This window comes from Mesocricetus auratus, unplaced genomic scaffold (genome assembly GCF_017639785.1).
Source record: "Mesocricetus auratus isolate SY011 unplaced genomic scaffold, BCM_Maur_2.0 Super-Scaffold_100022, whole genome shotgun sequence".
In the NCBI taxonomy this organism is placed as follows: Eukaryota; Metazoa; Chordata; class Mammalia; order Rodentia; family Cricetidae; genus Mesocricetus; species Mesocricetus auratus.
In genome coordinates, this window is record NW_024429203.1 from 4,800,350 (window position 1) to 4,824,085 (window position 23,736).

A 23,736-nucleotide genomic window follows, 5' to 3' on the forward strand; every position below is an offset into this window, starting at 1 on the left:
TTTAATATTCTCCATGTGAACTACATTTACAAGGCTGCAAAGAGGTTTTTACATCCCTTAACATGCCCTCCATCACCCAAGTGGCTTTCTGCTCTATCTCCAGCACTGGCAGCCCACAGAAGGAGCCTGACTAATATGAGCCTCCAGGGTAACTGCTCAGAACATCCACTGGAGAGCAGCAAACGGATAATGAAGTTCCTTTTCAGAAAAACATGGATATTGCTAAACAGGAAGGGGAAAATGCTGGACAATAAGACCTATTCACAATGAGAAGCAACAACTAAAATGTGCAGAGAGCTGAGTAGCCTCTACCGTATGCACAACCAATGCTTCAGGAAAATCTCTTCTCATGTAAGGCTGCCCCTTCTGAAGGAAGACCTGTCTGTTCAGCCATTCATTCAGTCTTGAACTTGTGTCTTTCTGAATGTCAGCTTTCAAAAAGAATAATACTGTTTATTCGATATAAATTATAAAAATGTTTTATAGCCTAGACAACGAGTATGCTCTAAGATTTTAAGTCCCAACAAGATTTCCAAGTCTTAAAGGAGAAAGATGCTCTTCTTTCGGCTCAGCAACTGTAGTTTAAAATACTCTATGATGCTGAAGTGTCTTAAGGCTCCTGAAATGTTGGGGCAATCATTAGCCAGCACCTATGCAATGAGTGGTCACTTTGGTGCAGGGTAACACCCGGTAGAGAACACTTGCTCTCTGCCTTGGCAAAGCCTGAAACTCTATGGAGCAAGTACAGAGATACACTGTGGCCACAGTGACATGGGTCCATTGCAAGGCAGCAGCATTAAAGGCAACTCAACCCCAAATAAAAATGTTTAACTGTGTGATCAAATAACAAAGACAAATCTTGCTCTAAGTAACACGTACAAAAATTGAAAGGTGACTGGATTTGCCAATAGTTAAAACTGTCTGGAGATAACGGTAGATGGTGTGTCTAACATGGAGGGCAACATCAGAAGTTCTTGAAGCCTTTTCTCTTCAATGTCAACCACAGAAAGCTTTATTCAGTGGCAGATGAACTAAACAAAAAGAAAGACGTGTCTATTCTATGTTATGATGGTTGCTTTGTCCTGGAAAAGATTTTGAAATATTTGCACTTGTTTTTCATATTTCCAAAGGTTAAAGTGGCTTTAAATGAGGTGAGTGAGACTAAAATCCTCCAGTGCCCTGATATAAGTAGAGAAATGGATGTCAATTAATGTGTCCATGATCTAAAATTATTGCCATAACTTTGTGCCCGGAGGTGAATTAAATACAGCACGAGTTTCTTTATTTCTTTGAATTATCTTTCATTATTATAATTATCTACCATTAGTTTTTCAAATGTTACTTTTTATAGCCTTCAGTAGTGCCAATGATTACCTTTTTTCTCCACATCTGGATATAATTTCAAACTTCAGGAAAAAACTGCAATAGGGCATGGCCCTCTGTGTATTTAGACCTACTAATAAAGTGCAGTGATGATTTAATTTAGGACACTAATCAGAAAAAGAATGCAAGACAATTATCTGGCATTTACTCTCTCTATGGATGAGTTTCACTGAACCACTGGTTTTGAGCATTAGAGGAGAAAAGAACTGGATGGGTCTGGGGTTGTGGTTGTACTGTCTTCGGTGAAGACAGCAGCACAGACTTGAGGGCCCACCTTGCGCGGCTCAGCCCAACTCCAGACCCAGCATGCTCCAGACAGGTCTGTTGAGCTTCATGTTAAGAACAAACCACCAAAGTACGACTTAAATGATTTTACAGACTAGGATAAACTGTGTGTTGCTTAAAAACATTCTGTTGTTTTCTTATCTCAAGATAAAACAACACACACATATATACATATATGTGTGTGTGCACAAGCACTCGAGTGTGTGTGTGTGTGTGGTGTTGTTGTTATTGTTGTTCTTTTGAGACAGATCTCTCTACATACCCCTGACTGTTCTGGAACTCACTATGTAGACCTGGCTGGCTTCAAACTCACAGAGATCAGCCTGCCTCTGCCTCCTGAGTGTTGGTACTAAATAAATGTTTATACCACTATGCTCAGCTGTAAAATAATTTTAAATAATAAACTTTTTACACTCTAAGTAACAACAGATCATAAATAGGTAAGACATTAGAATTTGAATTTAGAAGGCAGAAAGTTGCTTCTAAAGGTGTGCTTCGATATCCCTTTGTAAATTTGGGAATAAAGGTAAGAATGGCTGTGAGAATGGATGAGAGCCAGGGGCTAAGTGTGATTGATGACTGACCTGAAGCTATCCCATCAAACTCCAGTACAGGAAGTCTGCAGCCTGCAAAGCTGCCGCCCTGTGTCATCCTTACAAAACCAGAGGCACAGATATTTTTATCACTAAAAAATATTTTTTAAGATTTATTTTTATTTTATGTGTATGTGTGAGTTGATGTTTACCACATGCGTGTGAGTGCCAGCAGGAGCTGGAAGAGGGAGTCTGATCCTTTGGAATTGGAGTTAGAGGTGGTTGAAAATTTCAAGATGTAGCCTGGTGTTGGTGGTGCACGCCTTTAATCCCAGCACTTGGAAGGCAGAGGCAGGCGGATCTCTATGAGTTTGAGGACAGCCTGGTCTACAGAGCTAGTTCCAGGACAGTCAGAGCTGTTACTCAGAGAAACCCTGTCTCAAAAAATCAAAAAAAAAAAAAAAAAAAAAAAAGAAAAATTTCCAGATGTGAATTCTGGGAACCAAGCCCCAGGCCTCTGCAAGAGCAGTGCATGCTCTTGATCTAGAAGCCATCTCTCTACTCCTTCAAATCAGTTTTTAAAAGCAGCAATATTCTTCACTTAGTGAAGAGAAATATTGACAAATAAGAATAGCACTATACACCTTAGAAATCCTGTCATTTGTTGTATGTTCGTGTAAATTAAAAGACTTGTGTCTTCACTATAATTGCAATATCACAGTGTAATACATACGCTAAGCAGAAACTTCATTCTTTGTACCATTCCTATTATCGGTAAGTAAATGCATGCACAATTAGAGGGAAGATTTCTGATGCCACCAGCTGTTCCAGAGAAGGACAACTTTACAGATTGTTATTCTTATCCACTGTCACAGCACTAGGCTCTGGATCCAGCTGGGGCCCCAGCCACAAGGTAAAATTGGCCCTTGGAGACCATTTCTCCAATTATCAGGAAGAGATCTGACCGAAGGCATTTAGAAATGAAACCTGACCTACACTTCAACTCCACAGCAATGATCTGCTGGCTCAAAAACAACACCTGACCTTTAAATCTTAAATTATAAAATAGTTTGTTGAAAGTATAATGTATTTAGCGTTTATCTAATAATATAAAGAAATGCAATCATCCCCTTGCAAAAAGCAGAAGAAGAAATGGGTAAAAAGGTCCCATTTTCATCAATTTTAAATAAAACTACTGGCCTCAATAAGTAAGAAGGTTACACACACACACACACACACACACACACACTTTGGGGAACTTAAATTTGAAAATATCAGACATAAAAAATAACAATCATATAGAAAGTTTAAGACATAGGGAAATGGGTCCAAATGGGAACTTTTAATCCCTCCCTCTTCTGATGTTAGTTCCTCATTCATGAAACATTTTTTTGCTGATGCTATACATAATGTGTATTTCCTTTGCAATGTATTTATCGTATTGTGTTTACTGTAAATTAATACATGCAGTGTGGCAGTGAAAAAGCAGTTGACTCCAGGAGGTCTGGAGGTTAAGGTAATAAGACAGCATGTGACCTACTGAAAATGGTAATTCCTGAAGTGATTTCTAAGAGACCTGTATCAGTTTTATTCACTGAAGCAAATCTATCAGCCATTAGCACAACTGCCCTGCTATACTAAACCACACTTATAGATGGTTTTATGCTAATGATGGCATTAAAGGTGGACTACAGAAATAAACTCCTGGATCTAGTGAGGGAGATGCTTTTATTGTGGGCTCTTCAGGGATGAAATGGTCTATTCAGTCTATTAATCTTTATACTTTATGATGTGATCAAAGCTTGATGGGCTCTTATGACTGAATTTTGAACCCACCTGTACTATCAATTATAGAAATGAACATTAATGAGAGGAGTAATTAGTGTTAGAATCTGTCTTAGCATCTTTACTTATTTTAATATAATAACTTTTCCAAATTCAGCTTTCAGACTATTGACCTGGGAAGTCATTACTTTATTGGCCTTTCAATCCAACCAGAAAGGAGGAGTTAGGACCCAGAAGGTCAAACCTTCTTGACGGGTCTGGCACATATCAAATATGTAGCCTTGAATGAGTGTCCTAACCACTTGGAACTTCAGTTTCATTATCAACAAAATGACACTCACAGGATTTCCACTGGGGATTAACGTCAGAATTAAATAAGATTATTGAGAAAAACGTGGAAGGATTTTTCTGAATTAAAAATAGCCAGCCTGGACCATGAATTTTAGCTGGAGTTTAGTACAGAGGGGAGGAAACGAAATCACAATGGCCATTATTGGTTAATACTAAAATTTAAATGATCTGACCACTGTATAGTGTGAAGGATGTTTCTAACTGGTCTTCTGAGCTGTCATAAAGACAATATGGTCACAACAACAATATTGTCACAGTGGGAGCATGCTTGCTGGAGTGGGCTTCAGCTGATGAGACCAGCATCTTAGTTTGGAATGGCAGAACAGTACAGACAGGGAAACGAGGAGTGGACAGAGTGAAGCAAACTTGGTAAAAGTTGCTTGTGAAATCTGAGTGGAGGGTACAGGTGTTCATTTGACTATTTGTTTATAAGACTTTTTTGTTTGTTTGTTTTGAGACAAGGTTTCTCTGTGGCTTTAGAGGCTGTCCTGAAACTAACTCTTGTAGACCAGGCTGGTCTTGAACTCACAGAGATCTGCCTGCTTCTGCCTCCTGAGTGCTTTTTTTTTTTTTTTTGGACATTGAAGTTTTTCAGTGTAAACAGATTAGTGAAAAAACAATTCCAGAGACAATCACATTAATGCACATGCTACCTATTGACTCAAGTGAGCCTTGTTGGCACTCTTGTTGAGGATAGCAACTCTCATTACATTCACCAACACAGCCCCACATGGCAGAAAAAAAAAGATGAGTACTTTGTGTGGGGGGATAACTTAAAACCCTCTGGGAAAGATGTCAGGGCGTCCATCGGGGCCAGAAGCTGAGATGAAAAGTGTTCTGCCCCCTGAGAAGGGATGCTCAGCTTAGGGGTCTAGGACTCTAACTACCTTGCTTCAAATCCATGATGGACACAGCAAGCACAATCAGTGACCCATTTAACTCATGCCTCTATTTCCCCAGCTGGATATTGCATGATAAAAAATACCGTTTCTCTGATTTAATAATATTCCTGCAAGATTAGATAAGAAAATATCCTTTAAGTGGCACTGTGTGCAATAAATAGCAAGCACCTGAATGCTATCCGTCCTTGTGTAATCTGTGCACTATGGCAGAATGCCTGCTGGTGTTTGTTTAGGATGGTTCCTTCGCCTATTAAAACAAATCTAAGGTATTACATGTGGAAACTTCCCTCCATAATTGTTCGAGTTAGTTTTTAAAAACAAATGTGCAATTGGCTTTTTCTAGCTTTGGTCCTCTTTAAACGTGATTCTGAAAACAGCCCTGAAGTTTCCACAGGACGCGTTTCTATTTCATCCCAAAACATCCGCAAGGTTTCTTAAAGTGCTATGACCTAATGTTGCATCATAAGATTACATACATATTCACTCAATACCAATGAGCTGAATGATTCTCTGAACTTGTGAGACCCACTTTCCATTGCTTTCAAACACAAATGAGCCTGTGGCTTCAAAGGTCCAGATCTTCGGGGCTTTAGGGTGCTGTGGACGTTAGTCTCATCACAATGTTTTTCTTGGATATTCTCTGTTCATTTTGTTCATTCTTTGTTTATTTTGGAGAACATAACAACTATGCATTGATTTTTCTTAGCAAACATGCCAACAAAATCTTAGTTTATTTATTTACAGCGTGTGTGCGTGCGTGCGTGTGTGTGTGTGCGCGCGTGCGTGCGTGCGTGCGTGCGTGTGTGCGTGCGTGTGTGTGTGTGTGTGTGTGTGTGTTCTAGGGATCTGACTCATCAGGTCACAAGTGCCTTGACCTGTTGAGGCATCTCCATGGCACAATCACTGACATTCTAAAATCCAAGTGTGGATAAGTACTCTTGGCATTCCTGAGCAGTCCAACATCACAGTTTCCAAGGCATGTTTGTACACATCAGCACATCTCAGTTCCACTGCAGTCTCCAATGGCGGTCTGGTTGGTTCCTAGCCCTAGCTTACAAGTAAGGGAAATTACAGTGATACTTAAACAAACCTCAAAGTCATACAGAAGTTACAGGCACGTGAGCCTTCTCCATCTACTCCATCCATTCTTAAATCTGTCTTCTGTTTGTTTCCGCTTTCTTTTTTTTTAAGATTTTACTTATTTATATTATGTGTATGAGTGCTCTACCTGTTAGTTACACCTTGATTCCAGAAGAGGGCATCAGATCCCACTACAGATGGTTGTGAGCCACCATCTGGGAATTGAACTCAGGACCTCTGGAATAGCAGCCAGTGCTCTTAACCACTGAGCCATCTCTCCAGCCCCATTCCCACTTCATTTGCTTCCAGCTCTCTCCTGCCTTTCCAGAGGCCCTGAACCTCCTCTGCCTGACCCACCCTTGTTGGATGGTTGGATTCTCACCCAGTGGGCAGCTGCTGATTGTTATCTATTCTGAACTCACGACATACCAACAGCATGACAAGAAGAAGGCAAGCATCCTAACTACTTCCAGCTAATCAAACAAAAGCAAGATGAAGAGCTCCGAACAGCCTCATTGTTAATTAAACTGCAGGTGGGAACACCTTTTACTAAGTACACTCAAAAGAATTCTACTTCCTGCTTTTTTTTTTTTTTTTTGACCACAGGAAAATTCCTGCCTCTTTCTTCCACTCAGCTTCCTTAGCATTTAGCATCACTGTTGCTACAAACCTGTCAGCATTCTGCTGACCAAGAAAGAATAAAACATTAGAGCAAGTGCCTAACAGCATTTGGCCTTCGTAGGACACTGGTAACTATTTACTAAGACTAAATCTTATACATGTAAATAAGACTCAGGTTGGAAATATGGTGTATGACAAAGAGTAGTAGAAGATATAACCTGATGTTGTGAACTGGATATCTTGATATCAATAAAACACCCGACTGAAGCTTATTATTTAAAGAGATATTCACAACCATTGTACTTATCCTAAGTTGTGGTTAGCCTCACAAAGTATCTCAAGGGTTAGTAATTTACACAGTTGTGTGAAGGTGTGTGTTTATCGAAAACAATCGCCCATACTTCTGCAAGGGGAGGAAAAGGTTGCAGGAGAAGCTCCCTGCAGAAGACACACTGGGGTGAATTCAAGTTAGGGAGCAGTCACCAGACAGTCTTCACTGCAGCACAAAGTTCTAGAAGATAACTGATGCCATACATGACCCCCCGGGGGGGACATGCTGCTCTGATGCTGTCATTCAGTCACTCTGAAGGAACTTCTATTTTGAAGGAAAACCCACATGCAAGAACCGAACTTCGAAGGGCCCACTCACCAGCTGGTTCTGGTAGGCTGTGACTGCTGTGAACACTGTCTCTGGAAAGATGAATGTTCTGAATTCTTCAGACTTCAGATTGAGCAGGGAGGCTGTGTGGTCTTTCTTCTTTATGATATGCACCCGCGGCTGGTACTTATGCATTGAATTCAAAATTATCTACAATGAAGAGATGGGAAGTCCTGAGTTTTACATGCTCAACCCATCCAACCTACAACTTCAAGTTCAATGCTAAGACTGGAAAACCAACCCTTTCCCTTCCTCTGTCAAGTCTTTTTCATACAATTATGGAGTCATGTAGGGGAATGACATTTTACCAAAACAACCAAATGTCACAAGAGCCATCTTATAAAGTGATGGTGACAGAAGAGAAGTCATTTCTAGGGAATGTTCTATATATTACATTGTGTGTGTGTGGGGGGGTGTGTTCACGTGCATGCACATACGTGTTTATTCGGGTGTTCCTGTTCGTGTGGGCACATGTGCTTATGCATGTGGAGGCCAGAGGTGAACATTGGGTGTTTTTTTCAGTCTCTTTCTCTGGCCAGAGTCTCTCACTGAACCTGGCTGGTGAGCTCCAGGACCCAAATGTCTCCATCCTACAGCAACCCTGTTGAAACTTGGCTTTTATGTTGGTGCAGGGGATCCAAAAATAGGCTCTCAAGCTTATGTGTCAGGAATGTTACCAACTGAACCACCTCCTCAGACCAAGTTTTATTAATTTTTCAAAAATCAGCCCTTGGGCCAATGAGATATCTCAGTGGGCAAAGATGCTTGCCTCCAAATCTGATGAATTGGGTTTGATTCCTGGGAGCTACATGATGGAAGCAGAGAACAGACTTCTGTAAGTTTTCCTCTGAACTCCATACATGCTCTGTGACTTGAATGCACACATGTACACACACACACACACAAACAAATAAATAAATGTGCACATGTACACACACAAATAAAAGTAAATGTGCACATTCACACACACACAAATAAATAAATGTGCACCTGTGCACACATAAATAAATGTGCATATGTACACACACAAATAAATAAAAGTAAATGTGCACATGTACACACACACATACACATGCGCGCGCGCGCGCCCTCAAATAAATGAATGTATTTGAAGATCTGGAGACACGGCTCAGTGGTTAAGAGCTCTTGTTGCTCTTGCAGTGAACCCAAGTTCTAGTCCCAACAGCCATGTCATGGCTCACAGCCATCCATTAACTTCAGTTCCACAGGACCTGATACCACCATCCATTCTGACTTCCGTATGACCATCAGGCATGCACATGGTGCATGTACATGAAGGCAAAACACTCAAACACATAAAATATTTTGGGAGGATTGGTGTGTTTAGACCATAAAACTCATGTTTAAATTTTCTAAATAGAAAGTAACATTTTGCAGGAGACCAGACTGTTGTTTACAGAAGAAAAAAGTAAAATGATTCAGAAATACAGTATTAGACAGATATGGGTTACAATCCCAAAGTTCCCACTTCATATCTCTTTTATCTTGGCCAAGTGAGCAAACCTCTCCAACCTAGGCAGCCTCAAATGCAAACGTGATGCCAACTTCACAGGGCCATAGTGAGGAGAGAGGCTTTTAATTTTACTTTTATTATTTGTGTGCGCACACATTTGTGCAGGTACCCATGGAGGCCAGAAGAGGGCACTAGATCCCTTTGAGCTGGAGCTACAGGCATTTGAAACCGGCCTGGCAGGGGGCTAAGGTCTGAGCTCAGATTCTTGAGACACAGATACAAGTGTTCTTTAACTACTGAACCTTTGCAACCATCCCTAAAGACTGTAACCCTTGTAAAACACAGGAAATAGGAAGTGTTCAAAAGTAGGAACTTTTTTTGAAAAAAAAAACTTACAATTTTTTGACCATTACCAGTTTTAAAACTAAAATTGAATCAATGCCATGGCCAACTTCCATTCTGTAGCTACCAAAGGTTACAAGTTCTTAGCAATGATAAATATATCTTGGTTAAAAGGGCAGCTAAGAAGGCCAGGTATTGGTGGTGCACGCCTTTAATCCCAGCACTGAGGAGGCAGAGGCAGGCGGATCTCTTTGAGTTTGAAAAAAAAAAGGGGAGGAATTGGCAGCTAAGAAATAGTATTCTCATTTATTCTATAACTAAAATATAAATATCTTGCCACGGTACAAAATGAGCAACAAAACATTTTTGTCCTCGTTTGCTCACTTACGTGTTTGTTTCTAGGCAGGGTTTCACTTCACCCCTAGACAGTTTTCCTTCCTCTGCCTCCTGAGTGCTAGTATTACAGCCATGAGCTTCCACACTTGACTGAGCCCAACTCATTTTTAGGTATAAACTGTTTCCCACACCTCTCTACTGGTAGACAGCTACTTAAATATACAAAACCAGTCTGCCTTTTCTGGAATTGGGGGTTCAGCTGTATCTTCTCTTCAAATACCTTTGAAATCCCCTGGCCTCAGGAAGCACCCTATAAACAGCGCATTGGACTCACTAGGTGATGTTTGCTATGTTGGCATTGACTGAAGGGCCCTTGCTTTCTTGACTAATGTGGATGAATATGTTGCAGGAGGGAGAGTTTCTGCTGAGTGTGTTTACAAACTCTCCACTAGATACTGAGGGTAACTGATACATAGTTGACATCTGCAGCTTTGAGTGGCCCCTCTGTAGATTTAAACAACCTTAAATAGGGCCAGGCATGGTGGTGCATGCCTTTAATCCCAATACTCAAGAGGTGAAGGCAGAGGCAGGTAGATCTCTGTGAGTTTAAGTTCAAAACCACCCTGGTCTAACATAGTGAGTTACAGGACAACCAGGACTACATAGAGAAAACCCTGTCTCAAAAAAAATTACATGAAATAATATAACAATCTTAGATCAGAAATATTGTGCCTACACTGAACATACATACTTTTTTTCTTGCCTTTATTCACTAAATGATTCAAACTAATTACTATTCACACAACGTTTGCATTGAATTAGGTATTACCAGTAGCCTACACACTACTCACAATATAGAGGAATTATATGTCAAGTATCCCATTTTATATAAGTGACTTGGAATGTCTTTGCTGTTTTTCAGGATACTTTAAAACCAATATCCATAGAAATGAGAGAACAAGTTGACCACATAGTCAGTGCCTCTTTCTGCTAATCTCGTGTCATTGAATGGAACTAAATTTTGTACCTGTCACTCCTTTAGGTCTCAAACCAGATGAAAAGCAGCAAAGCTGAAAGAAATCTCCAAATATATTGAAATAAGTTTTGGAAAAGAACATCATTCCTCTGTATGAGATTTAAGCATAGATCTGGAGCCAACTTGAAGTAACAAAATCAAATATTCGTCTCCTAATGTAAAATGTTTTTCAGCATCCCTTATATGTTCAACTAAGAAGATATAAGATCATTGAAATAACATCCCCTCCCCTTACTAGCCCTCCCAGCCTGTTTCCTTTGGTAAGGAGTACAGAACAACCTCAGACTTCAAGGCCTGCTAACTCTGCTCCAGTCCTCATAGAACTAGGAACAACCAACAGAAATGCAAACCCTGTTTTCCTAAGGAAATACTCTCCTGGGAATAATGGATGTTCTTGTCAGAGACTAGAAAGTACATCTGTGAAGGGATGGGGGGGAGAGGGAGGGAGGGAGGGAGAGAGAGAGAAAGAGAGAGTGGGAGGGAGGGGGGAGAGAGAGAGACCGCTCATCAAACTGATTCCGAAGCTGGTTAAATAATGAAGTACCTAAAACTCCTTCTCTCTCAGGTTCAGAAGACACTAATTCTGCTGACAGAGGGTTATACTAAATCATGCAGGTTTTAAGGCTAAAGCAAATGTAAGCAGCCACTGACAACTGAACAATTTGACAAGATCTATTGCCACACAACTGGGCTAGACCTCAGAATTCTTGAAAATCAGCTATCCTTGAAGCTGGTACTAAAATAAACCATTTAAATTCTGGGTAAGCAAGCTACCATTGAAGTCTAAAGTCTTTCTGGAGAATCCCAAATAAATCTCAAATGTTTCACATGTAGAAAATGAAAGAGAAATTTAATTGTACTTTCTATCTGCAAAGATTTCAGTTGGAACCTAAAATATTTTAATATGAATCACATTAAATAGGACTGATGACTGACCTACAAAGAATAGCTCAGATAGTTCATAAATCTTAACCTGACAAAAGATCCACTGAGTAGAAACATCTTCTATTTTTCTTAAATGTCAAATTAGGCCAACACTGAAAAGGTCTATTATCTTTCCACCAGGAGAAACCACAGAAGGTCCTTAGCCTACTTTCAGTGTCTCTCAACGCCACCCACAGCCACAAGACAACCTGGTCACCCTGATGTGGCCGTAGTAAGCAAGGAAGTTCTCCTGGGGCACAAGGATAGGGACGCCAACTCAAAGCATTTGTTTAGTTCTAGATTCAATTCAACTATTCAACTATTTGAAATCTTTTGTTTATTGTCCATTTACAGCATTTTCCTCTATATTTCATAGATGCAATAAAAACTAAGCCTTAAAGTCACAATAACCTTATTTAGTAAAAGCAAATCAGAGAAACTATATAATTATTATACAACTATAATAATAATCCAAGAATTTCTAATCAAAAGAAAGAAACTATGAAATAAATTGTGTTCTTTCCAACAATAAAGGCAAAAACACAGAAATAATCTCTTCAAAAGAAGCATGCAAGTCTGCCTGGAGTTTCTCACATAAAGTCTAAACGAGAATTTGTAGATATATTTCTACCTAAGAGCATTGAATCATAGGGTGTGGGAGCTAGCCCAGTGAGTAAGAGTGCTTGTCCTGAAAGCAGAGGGTCCTAAGTTCATTCCCCAGATCCATGTAAAAGTTTGGCACAGCTGTGTATACCTGCAACACCAGCACTAGGGAACAGGAAGAGGATCTGAGGAGCTCATGGGCAAGCTAGCCTGACTGAGCCAGCAAGCTTTGGATGGGGAGAAAGCCTGTCTTAATATAGTAAGGTGAAGAGAGGCAGAGGAAGACACCAGGTGCCCTTGTCTGTCCTTGGCATGTATGGCCTTGGCATGTATGGCATGGGCACACATGCCTACAGACATATGTGAGCTCATACACATGCACATGTGTACACATGCATGTAGAGGTGAGCCCAAAAGGGGCGTGGACAGCATTGTGGGCTCACCCCTACACATGCACATACACACTCTTGCATGCAGGCACACAGGGGAACACAAACATTCAATCACATCAAAGACAATGCCCTAACAAGAAACTTAGCAAATGGCAAGGGCTTTTTTGTCAATTGTTATTTGATCTATCAACTACTGATAGACACTCCGAACTGTAATTTCCCTTTTCCCCACAACCAACAGCTCTTTTTCCCCATATTGCAATGAACTCTTTACTGACACTAAATGAAATGTGTTTTTGTTTGGTTTGCTTTGCTTTTTGAGACAGGTACTTTGTTGGGATGTGTTATTTGGACCAGGTTAACCTCTTCCTGACTCTACCTCCCCTGAAGCGATTACAGGTGAGCACCATGCCCTCTGATTTGTTTATAATTGCAATTATTGTCTGTCATAACACTTATACTGCTCTCCCCAAAAGGGACTGGAGTCCTGGAGGAGAAGAGGAATGGAAGCTCCTGCTGGGAGACTCTCTGGGTTCCTTTTAGGGAGAAAAGAGGAGAACTTGACTTGTATTACAGTTTGATTGTATCTGGTGCTGAGCTGGGTCCCTGGAACTTCCAGGCCTTGTCTATGACATTAGCAGCTGTAAGGGCTCTAAGCTCCCTCCCAAACACCCTTCCTCTGAGGAACACACCTGAGAGTGTTTTCCTCCTGGCTTTCAGATTGCCTTGCTGTATTCCAAAGGGATATGTGAACGCCAAAGATTAACTGAGTCAGAGCTTGCTCTGGACTGTAGGCTTGCCCTTTAATGGATGCTATAGTCTTCCCCCAGTCTGTACAGCAACATACAATGTGAGTCACAGCCTTGCAGGCTTATTTATTAATATACTAACATACATAAGATGCTTAACCCAAAAATTCATGTGTTGGCCTCCCCAAATGCACATTTTCTTTGTTTTGTTGGAAAAAAATGTGGTAAGGTGTTTGCAAACACGTTGGGAGATCCTTGGCACAGAAGATCCCAGAGCTCGTTGTACCACAGTGCCACGTGGCATCCTAATGAATGACTTTAACAAAAGCAGTCAAGGTCCCCTGGAGAACATACGTGTGCTCTCATACAATGACTCAGAGACTGACAGCAAGAAGTTCAGGGTCTGGGGAAGGTAGAGGGAGGGGAGAAACGATATTTCATATAATATGTCCATTGCATCTCGGGGAGCCTGGGGATCCAAGGCTCTGTACTTACATGGCCATGCTGATCAAGTTCATTGTTGGTGAGTTTCACCTTTTCAAATGACACCATCTGTTTCAGGAGCTGCTCGCCAGTAAAGGGGGAGTCTGGATGCACATACAGCCTAAGAAGAGTATTAGAGAGCTTTACTGAGGTGTGTTTTAAGACTGTCTTGAACTAAGAATATCGGCATTCAGAAGGCTGAGGCAGAAGGATTTAGAGTTTGAAACTAGCCTGGGCTACATCGTGAGATCCTGGATCAAAACACAACAGGATCCACATTTATATTCTAAACGTTCTGATTTTAAAGGAACATGTAAACATCATGTAAGGGCACATTTCATTTGTCCCAAGTACCTTGAATTTATTAACCAGCAATGCTGAGATAACTCCAAAGCATCTAACATACTTCTTCATGTCCCAGAGATCTTAGAAGTAATGAATATGCTTCCTATCATGTGCTGAACAAGCCATTTTTCAAGATTGAGTTGTTTCTGCCTTCCTTTTTCTTTCTTCCTTCTAGTCTACTGGTCTATATTTATCAAATACACGGTCTTACTAATAGAGACATTTAAAAAATTGTCACAGTAATGTTTAAGTTTCTAATATAGGCACTACTGTTTAAGTGATGAAAAAACAATTTAAATGAGGAAATAACTTTAGAGAATCAACTCATTTAAACTTAAAAGTGACTGTTTAATTTGCTAATACAAGACTGGCTAATTTCCAATACAGGAAGCAGCCAGTGTCTTCTCGCCTATGGATCAGAAATGGGAGCTTACTGTCCTACCTACTCCACCACACAGTCTCATTGCCATCTGCTTGTGTACTGCTAAAGGGGAGTTTTAACAATGTAAATGAACCTCTGGCTATTAAATTAATTCATTTATAAAAAGCTTAAGCAAAAAAAAAAAAGCTCTGGCAAGAAAAATCTATTGCTTATTGATTAGTGGCAATGTGGAAGGAATACACACTCACTGTAAAAGAAAGGCCAGCTATTCTTTCACCTCTAAGAACAATACTTTGTAAATTTTAGCCCTGCTGTCTTCCTCACAAATTCTTTCAAAATCAAAGAGAGATGACCAAATGGATGGATGAGTGAGAAGGAAGATGAAATCCTCTTTTTCGTAAGACAAATTACTTCCTTTTCCCTTTCTTTTGTCTTCTTTTTCTGTGCTTCTTTCATTTCTGTTTTTGTGCAGGGAATTGGCCTTTGGGCTTGATGCATGCGCTGAGCTCTTTTTTTGTTTGTTTGTTTTTTTGTTTTTACGAGACAGGGTTTCTCTGTATTGTTTTGGAGGCTGTCTGTCCAGCCCAGCCTCGAACTCACAGAGATCCGCCTGCCTCTGCCTCCCGAGTGCTGGGATTAAAGGCATGCGCCACCACCGCCCAGCGAACGCCCTGAGCTCTTGGTGTATCAAGGAACTATATCAGCAGCCCCGACAAATTCCTTTACTCACACGTCAACTTATTTATGTATGCATTTTACATACCACCCTTACAACTAGAATTTATAAATAGTTTTGCTGGAGAAAGCAGGGAAAAAGGCCACAGAACAAACATTACTGGCAATATTTGGTTAAAGAATGGGAAGTCTGTGCCACGGTCTACCATTCAGAAAAACCTAGATGGGAAGACTCTAGACCCTTGTATGAAGCAGGTCAGGGGTGGAGCACAGCGAGGCTGACTGCACCAGAGCCCCACCCCTACCCACGGGGGAACTGTGCAAGCCTCAGAAGCTTGTTTCTTTCATTGTTTTCCCCGAAGGTGCTCATAAATGCCTTATAAATAATAATATCCTTTGATAGTTCGAAAGCAACAGCATATCAAGTTTTCTCTCTCGAAAGGTATAACTTTATAAATACTAGTATTTTATTGATCAGTATCACATCTCCCAATTTACTAAAAGATCTAGAAATTGATGACATGTCCTCCCCTTATCATATTCACTATATGTAATCACATTAGCATAGATATGAACTTATTTAAGCATAAATTACAGTAGTGGTATGGAAATGTAGCATTACTTTTGTTCATGAATAATGCTGTGCCTGTTACAACTAGCAGATGATATTATAAAATATTGTATTTCCTGATTAGAAATCACTGACTTCAGTCTGAGAAAAAAAAAGCTTCTTAGATTTAGAAGCTTCTTAGAAACTGACTTTCTACCATTGGTTCAATGTATTCTAATTTCCCTAGTTCCTTCCTCTACGGAGGGGGAAGATCTAAGAAACTATTTTCCACAATAATAATAACAACCACAAATTTTTACGAATAATCTGAAATGTCTCCACTTCATGGTTTTATCTAATATTAGTTTAAATAAGTCAAAGCAGGATACATGAAACAACATACAGGAACCTCCTCTTCCCTCGTCCCCCTCCTCCCGACCTAAAATTCCAGCCATAGCTTACACATGCTTCAGTTAAGATAGCACACTGGTAGGCACTTTTCTTCCTCTAACCAGAACAGATTAGAAACATAAACAAGCATGTCATATTTATGAAGTCCCGCTGGCCTGAAGCGTTTGGCCATACCTTCAGAGAGTGATACATAAAAGACAAAGAAAAAGAAAGGCTAGAGAAAGCAAAACATGAATGTGTGCTGAGAAAAATGGTTAGGAATCTGCTCAACTCCCTTCTCTTTTCTCCCTGAGATCCCTGTTAAAAAGAAAGCAGAAAGCGTGCATTTGTGAGCCCAGTCATAATGCAAGCAATCTGCAGGCTGCAGCAGGAGGAGAGTTTGAGGACAGCCTGAACTACATCATAAGACCCTGTCCAAAAAAAAGTTTTTAACTGAATTGGCCTTTCCGAAAAACGCCAATTCCGTTAATTTTAATATGTAATATAAAGTGTTGCTTTTTTTTTCACTTAGAAGGACAACTTGCCATTTACAAGTATTAGTCCTAATTGTTTAATATGCTGACTTGGAAGGCCGTTTTCCTGGTCTGAGTGTCAGTATCTGTTTCCTGGTGCCTTGCTTGAACAGGCCCAACAATGTGATCTCTGCTGGTGAGGCGGATACTCCTTCAGGACTGTCCACCACCGCACTGTCTGCTGAGTCTGTGGGGTCTGTGGCTGCAGACTAGGTGCTTACCAAGAACCAGCCACACCTTCAACGACCTTACATCTGCACGCTGAAATGAGGGTTAGGCTTCGATCTAACTAAAATTAATTAACAAAAATTAGTCATGAAACGTGGAGTTTCTTATTCAAAACAATGAAGTCAGCAAATCCTATTTGTTTTATATTAACATCTGCAGACAGACTCCTGTAATTTCAGCTAATATGCAGTATGCCTCTTGAATGCTCATGGGAAAGGTTCATAGGGACTTTTAAAAACAGTATTCACAAAGGTAACTGAGGAAACAAGCTGCATTGTCTGCAATTTATTATCTTTATTTAAGGTAAAAAAGAGTATTAACATAACTGTGGAGAGGCAGGAAGAAATTGCTGTCCTCACCTAAACGTGTGAGTCTTCTGTGGTTCAAAACCAACAAGTTTTACCCAAATGACGCTAATTATATGCAGATATAGTCACACTGTTAACAAATGGCTAAAAATGCCATAAGTATATTCTGCACATAGGGCAACTAGCAACACATTTATTCTTACTCTAAACACCCTATCAGAAATATTATACATATATCTCCAAAAGGTCACATTTCTAACAAATATTCAAACTGAAATTTCACAAATATCTGGGATTAATTTTGGGAAGTAAAATTAAAGGCAATGCTTTCTCTGTGCACTAACTTCACCCTTCTTGAAAACTAACCGACAAGTTTTGTATTCAGTCCTGCCTGCGGTATCCGGCTTGGAAATTTCTCATGCCAGAGCCCGGTGCTTAAAAACAACTTGCTTAAGAATGGGCAGGCAAAACCAGCAGGCACAGCTGATCTGAACAAGGGAGAGCTCTTGGACCCTAGACGGACAGCTGGGAGGCCAGCATGGGACTGATCCAGACCCCCTGAGTGTGAGAGTCCGTGAGGAGGCCTGGGCAACCTATGGGGCCCTGGGCCATAGATCAGTATTTATTCCTGGCATACAAACGGACTTCGTGTGTCCATAACACAAAGAGGGATGCTCTCTCAGCCTGGACTCTTAGAGGAGTGCCTGGGCCCTGCCCTGAGCAAAATGACAGACTCTGGAATCCCCTATGTGGAAGGAAGTGGGGATAGGGTGGGAGGCTGGGGGTGGGGGTGGGGGGTGAGGGAGGAGAGGAGGGAGAGGGAACTGGGATTGACATGTAAAGCAAGCTATTTAAAATTAAAGTAATTAAAAAAACAACTTGCTTAAAATTCACATAAATCGGAATGGTTAATACTACTTTAATCTGCAAGAAGTTCAAAGTCACGAACCTGGCTGGCAAGGGAGGGTCAGCCTTGCCGGCCACCAGCCATGAGGACCGGTGGTAGGCATAGCGATACCTCTTGTTGTCCACCGGGACGATGTCCATCAGAACTATGTACTTGGCCTCAGGATCCACCCCAGAAAATGACACGCGGATGGTCGGGAACATCCTCCTGGAGCGGGGGGGGGGGGGGAGAGCGAGAGAGCGAGAGAGAGAGAGAGAGAGAGAGAGAGAGAGAGAGAGAGAGAGAGAGAGAGAGAGAGAGAGAGGCAGGATTTACTCTTTGTAAAGAGCGGACCCGAATTAGGGAGAAAGGAAGAAATTTTGAACCGCCCTCTGAGTAGTCCCCAATTTCCTCTTTGGTTGTTGTTGGTTTTGTTTATTTGTTTGTTTGTTCTGTTTTGCTTATGAACTCTCGGAGATGTGCCTACAGAGACAGGACTTGCCCCTGTCTCTTTTACAGGGGCCCCTACTGGTAGGTAAAAATTTTGAGCTTGTTTTTTCTCCCAAATAACCAGCGATGACTCAGTTGCACAGTCCATCAAAACTCCCGGGCATTCCTGAGGGAGAGGATGTGTGGAAATGGCTTCGGACACCCAACAGGAATTGCCCAGAGTCTGGCTCTCCGGAGCAGCCCGGCTCCCGCGCCAAGGGCCACTGCTGGGGCCTCCTCCCTACCCGGAGTTCCATCCGTCTTCCGCCCCGGCTTTCAGCTGAGATTTTATTGGAGACCCGAGGCTTCCGCAGACTGAATATAACCGGCAGCCTCTCTCTCCCCCTCCTGTAGTTCTAAGCCTAGCTCCCGCCAACCCGGCCGTGCTCCGAACCTAAGATGCCTGGGTGACAGCAAAGACCGCGCTGCGCGGCAAGGTCCCACATCTCCTGGTGTGGTGTCTTGCAGCCAGACCCTGAGATTTCAGGACTTCCAGTTCCACGACTGTTTCCAGGGTGGGAAGCGGAGGTCTCTGAGCTCAGCCACGGCTCTGACCCCCGCCCTGCAGTTCCCACCCCAGGCCCCCAGGAGCGCAGTGTAAACCCTTTGCTCAGTCCCCTTCCGCCCACGTCAGTTACCTTCCCGACTTCGTGATGATCATCTCCGTGCCCAGTTCATGGAATTTGTCCCAGAGCTCCTTCGTTTCCAGGCTGCAGGCGATTTTAGCCATCTCCTCACTGGGGATGATGGGGGTGGTGGGGATCAGTGGCTCTGTGCATAGAGAGGATGAGGAAGGGCTGCCGCTCCCGCTGCCGAACTCCGAGTGAGCATCCAGACTGGTGAGCTCACCCAGGGGCTGGGCGCAGGACGACTTCTCCACGAATTGTTCTGGAGGCAGTGAGAAAGGAAGGGTGACTGCAGACACTAGTTAACACTGTAGCAAGGAGCTGGGCAGAGTACCCAAAACAAGGTACTTGGGTTTGACGCCACTGAACTCCAAAACTCCAGCAGAAAAGCATGATCCATCACAGGGCAAAATGTACCTGGGCCATCCGTGGGGGGAGGCTAAACGAATCAAACGAGCAGGATCCATCTAGAACCAGGGCCTTACCGACATGGTTGAAGCTACTATAGGAATAAAATATGAGTGAAGAACCAGAAAAGTTGTGATCTTGGGGGATAAAATCTAAATATTACTACAACCATCCCAAAGTCTAGGCTTTGCAGCTATGGAGGGTGGCACTAGAAAGATGTCATCATCCAGCCTGCTAAGTCACAGGGGTGGGCTCTAAGACTTGTTTGTTTGTTTGCTTGCTTGCTTGCTCGCTTCAAGACAGAGACAGATTACTGGAGAGATAATGTATGCAGCAGTTTTTCCTCCAAATAGCCCCAGAAGTGAGGGAAACAACTTCAACCCCAGTCTAGCAGGAAATTAAAGAGAGTGTTTTGCAACCTATCCGTGGTTTGTAATATCGATGCCTGTAAACCAGATGTTCTCCTGTATAGCTGATAAGACTGAACCTCTAAGGTAACTTTGGTGGAATACAGGGGGAAGTTTTCAAAATCTGGCCAATTATCTTTCATTTCTTAAAAAAATTTAAAAAAAATGAATGAAACTACCTGCATCTGCAGTGCGGAGCTAACCCCACAGCCAAGCCAGTATGTTCTAACTGCTCTCAAGATACACCAACCAGTTCTATCTGCATGCATGTGTGCTTGCGTTTCTTGTGAAATGCTTTCTTAGTCCTCGGGCTTCTTGCTGTGAGGCTAATAGAAAATAGGGTTTTTCCCTTTCTTCCCATACAGTGATAATCCAGCTCACAGGGGTGTTTTAAATGAAGGACAATCAATTAAATGTCTTGTAGGTTGTTTCCAAATCAAAGGAAATCGCACAGTGCCAACATCTCTTTTTCTTGAAATATCGTTGGAAGGAAATCCACACCACATATTTACAGGGAATCTAAAAGCAACCCGAAGTTCTCCTATGTGCCAGCAACTGACAGGTAAGCTCTCTGGGTGCCACCTGGCCTGAGCCTCACAGAAGTGGATAAGGGAGACAAGAAAACGAGTTGTTAATTGAGTAGAATTGATACACTGGAGTGGTGGAGCATGGGCACATTGGAAAGTCATCCCTTACAGTTTTGTTTCATTTTTCATTGAAAACATCCCACAGTCTCTCAACAGAACCTTTAGGGGTTTCTGTTGCCACGCCTTCAGTTTAGTTATTTACTGTGCTCTGTTGGACTGGTGAATGGCTAAGAAAGAAATGGACAAGAGCTGTTCTCCAAACAGGTGAACAAACTCCATGGGGAGACTGGAGGGAATCGTTGGGGAAGGTTGTTGAGAGCTGGGATTGGTTTAGCATTTAGAATTTGTAACTTTGATTGAAGGGGGATTTTCTTAGAAAAATTAAAAGACCAATATAGACCCGATAGTGGTGGGGCAGGCAAGCTTCCCAACCCATGCTCAAGTCCGTCAAGAATTGTGACCTGAGATCTTCTTTTCCTACTGGGTGCCAAAATGAGACAGAGGTGTTCAAAAAGAATCCCCCTAAGTAGGAAGGATAATGACACCAATACCACATCTCAGCAGTCCAGTTTTGAAATTAGCAGCCAATGCTATGTCCAAATCGTGAGGATTTGGCGGCTAGCTCACTTGCTTTCACAGGTTTTGACTTAGATGGAAGTTGAGGAGAGCCGGGCAGAAAGCGGCTCAGAGGGCAGAGCCCAGGTTCCTACACTGCTTCCTGGGACCCTGCACTTCCTCCTTGGTTTCAAGTTGTTTTGCATTTTAGTTCTCCCCTGTCCCAGTGTAAGTGTCTTATTTTTCCAAGCCCCTCAAGTTTTCTCTTCTGCTGTTAACTTGGGTGTGATGTGTATTAGAGTTGGGAAAATACAGAGAAAAGAAAGGAAAATTAGTGACATTTTTTAAAGTCGCCTTAAGTTAGCTATTTAATTTATGTCAGTATTTTAAGAATAGAGGTGATTTGGTGATTTCTGAAGACCCTAGAACGAATGACAACTCCTTCTGTATGGGTTGTAAGGGAATCTTCAGAACCCTTATCTCGGGCATTCATTTTCATATTTCATAAAACTCAAGTGTGCTCAAGAGAACCTCACGTCTCCTCTCCTTAATCTGATCCTAGTGTCCTCTATAAAGAAAACAGTTTTTGCAAAAGCGGTGTGAGTAAACGCGAGGGATTTGGGGAGGCTTTCTGCTAACCGCGACTGGCAAGTGTAAATGAAGTTACTAGTAAGCCTGGAGCTTCTTTGGAGAAAGTGGTTGCTGAATGGAAGACAGGCTTATTTTACAGTCCTTTGTAGAGATGTTAAGGCTGCTGCGGTGGAAAAATTAAAGTGGTTTCTTGTAAAGTCACTTAGTGTCTTTGAATCCAAACGCAAGCAAGCTGAGGTGTTCTGTGCACGGTGAATCCCGCGTCTTAAAGGAAACTTATTTGCCCTTGAGTTTATTTTCATTCGAATTTGCACAACACGAATGCTATCTACGTGACCTCAGGATTTCAGGAAACTGGGGAGAGTGACTACAAACACAAGCTGGATTCCCACGACCTTTAGTTGACGGTGAATCCCCCAAAGAAAACTTGGGAGGAGAAGAAACAAACCTCCCTCCCGGAACCTCGATAGTCTGAGACTTAGAAGCAGATCTGCTCAGGAGAAAAGGCCACCCTTGCTGCCCACGGAGCAAACCGCCTGTAGCCAGGGGACGTAGTGAAGCACGGCCCGAGAACGGCTTAGCAACCCCGACTTACCCAGGGGTTTGATGGTATTTTCTGCTGCCTCCTTCTCCTTGGGGCCGCCACTGGACATGAGAGCGGCGATTGAGAAGGCATTGGCTCGAGAGGAGAGCTGTGGCTTGGGCGATGCCGTAAACTCCATGGTCCCCAGCGTGTGGTCCTGGTCAGGGACCGGGCCTGCCAAAGCGCAGTCCAGCTTCTCCCAAGGGAGACAAAGACCCGAAAGGAGGCTCAAAGTTTCCGATTGCAGTCAAAGTGGAACCGGGGACTCCTGAAGAGTCCGTTCCCACGTCCCCAGGGCTCCACGATGGCCTCTCTAGTCCCCTAGAGCAAAGCCGGGCAGCCACAGAGACTTCGAACCAGCGGGAAAGCAGGATGGGGATAAGCCACGAACTCAAAACTGTGTGCAAGCCACAGGGTACGCCAAACATTAAATGCGCAAAATGCGGGGTGCCCAGCACCCACGCCGAACCACCCCTGCTGGGGACCGAGGAGTGGCCCAAGCCACCGGGACCTGGTGACCCGCAGTGGTACTCTCGAGGGTGCGGAAAACAGGGAGCCTGGTCTCCACTGTGCAGAGCGCAGCAAGGCGCGACCTACACTGCGCCTGGGCGCCGGCTGCCCCGCTCCTTAATTTGCTGGAGGTGGCCGTCCGTGCCCACACCAGCCAGTCAGCGTGGTCTCACGTCACCGCTTCCTGGCTGTGCGGCGTGGGGCGGGGCCAAGCGGCGCCTGGAGAAAGCGCCTGGGGCGCGTCGCCCTCCTGCCTCCGCGCTCCGGGAGGAGAGCTGGGCCACCCCTCACGGTAAATACAACCACCAACAGAGTGACGCAGCAGCCTCTGCCACCTCGGCCGGATCTCTCAGATTCCGCGGGAAGACTGCACACGATGTCTGGAGTGGCACTTTCACTGTCGCCCAGAACCAGGGATGCTCGCTTTGGCGCAGTATCCGACGCCACCCGAGGAAGCCCCACCGACTTTTGCTATTCCACTCTTTGCTACTGGCGTACAAAAATTCTCGAATAGCGGAGAATAGTCGAGCAAATTCAGCATCGCTGAGCGGCATTAACCTGGTGACGCAGCACAGTCCCCATGCTAGGGTCTCTACTTGAAGGTCCCCAAGTGACAAACACATTCACAGAGAGCTGGGAAGGAATATCCCCGGGAAAGAAACGCTGAGTTGTAGGGATCCTTTAGGAAGGATGCTTTTCGGCGAACTTGGGCTTCTGCTACGCGCTGATTTCTTCTAGGTTGGGTT

General features: G+C 42.9%; 1 protein-coding gene across 2 annotated transcripts in view; it reads right to left on the minus strand.

Annotated features, from left to right (window-relative positions):
* Tbx20 (T-box transcription factor 20) overlaps nt 1-23,101 on the minus strand; it is a 49,061-nt gene extending 25,960 nt beyond the window's left edge. Inside the window, exons 1-5 of one of the 2 annotated variants that reach the window (XM_040730200.1) lie at nt 22,493-23,101; nt 19,362-19,494; nt 18,298-18,462; nt 13,950-14,058; nt 7,590-7,748 (exon numbers count right to left, since the gene is read on the minus strand). In XM_040730200.1, coding sequence (XP_040586134.1) covers nt 7,590-7,748; nt 13,950-14,058; nt 18,298-18,462; nt 19,362-19,494; nt 22,493-22,619 — 693 coding nt within the window. In that variant the 5' untranslated portion in view covers nt 22,620-23,101. Of the gene's footprint in view, nt 1-7,589; nt 7,749-13,949; nt 14,059-18,297; nt 18,463-19,361; nt 19,612-22,492 lie in introns of both variants that reach the window. The other variant, XM_005078506.4, reaches the window with a different exon arrangement.
* Between the last annotated feature and the right edge of the window lie 635 nt (nt 23,102-23,736).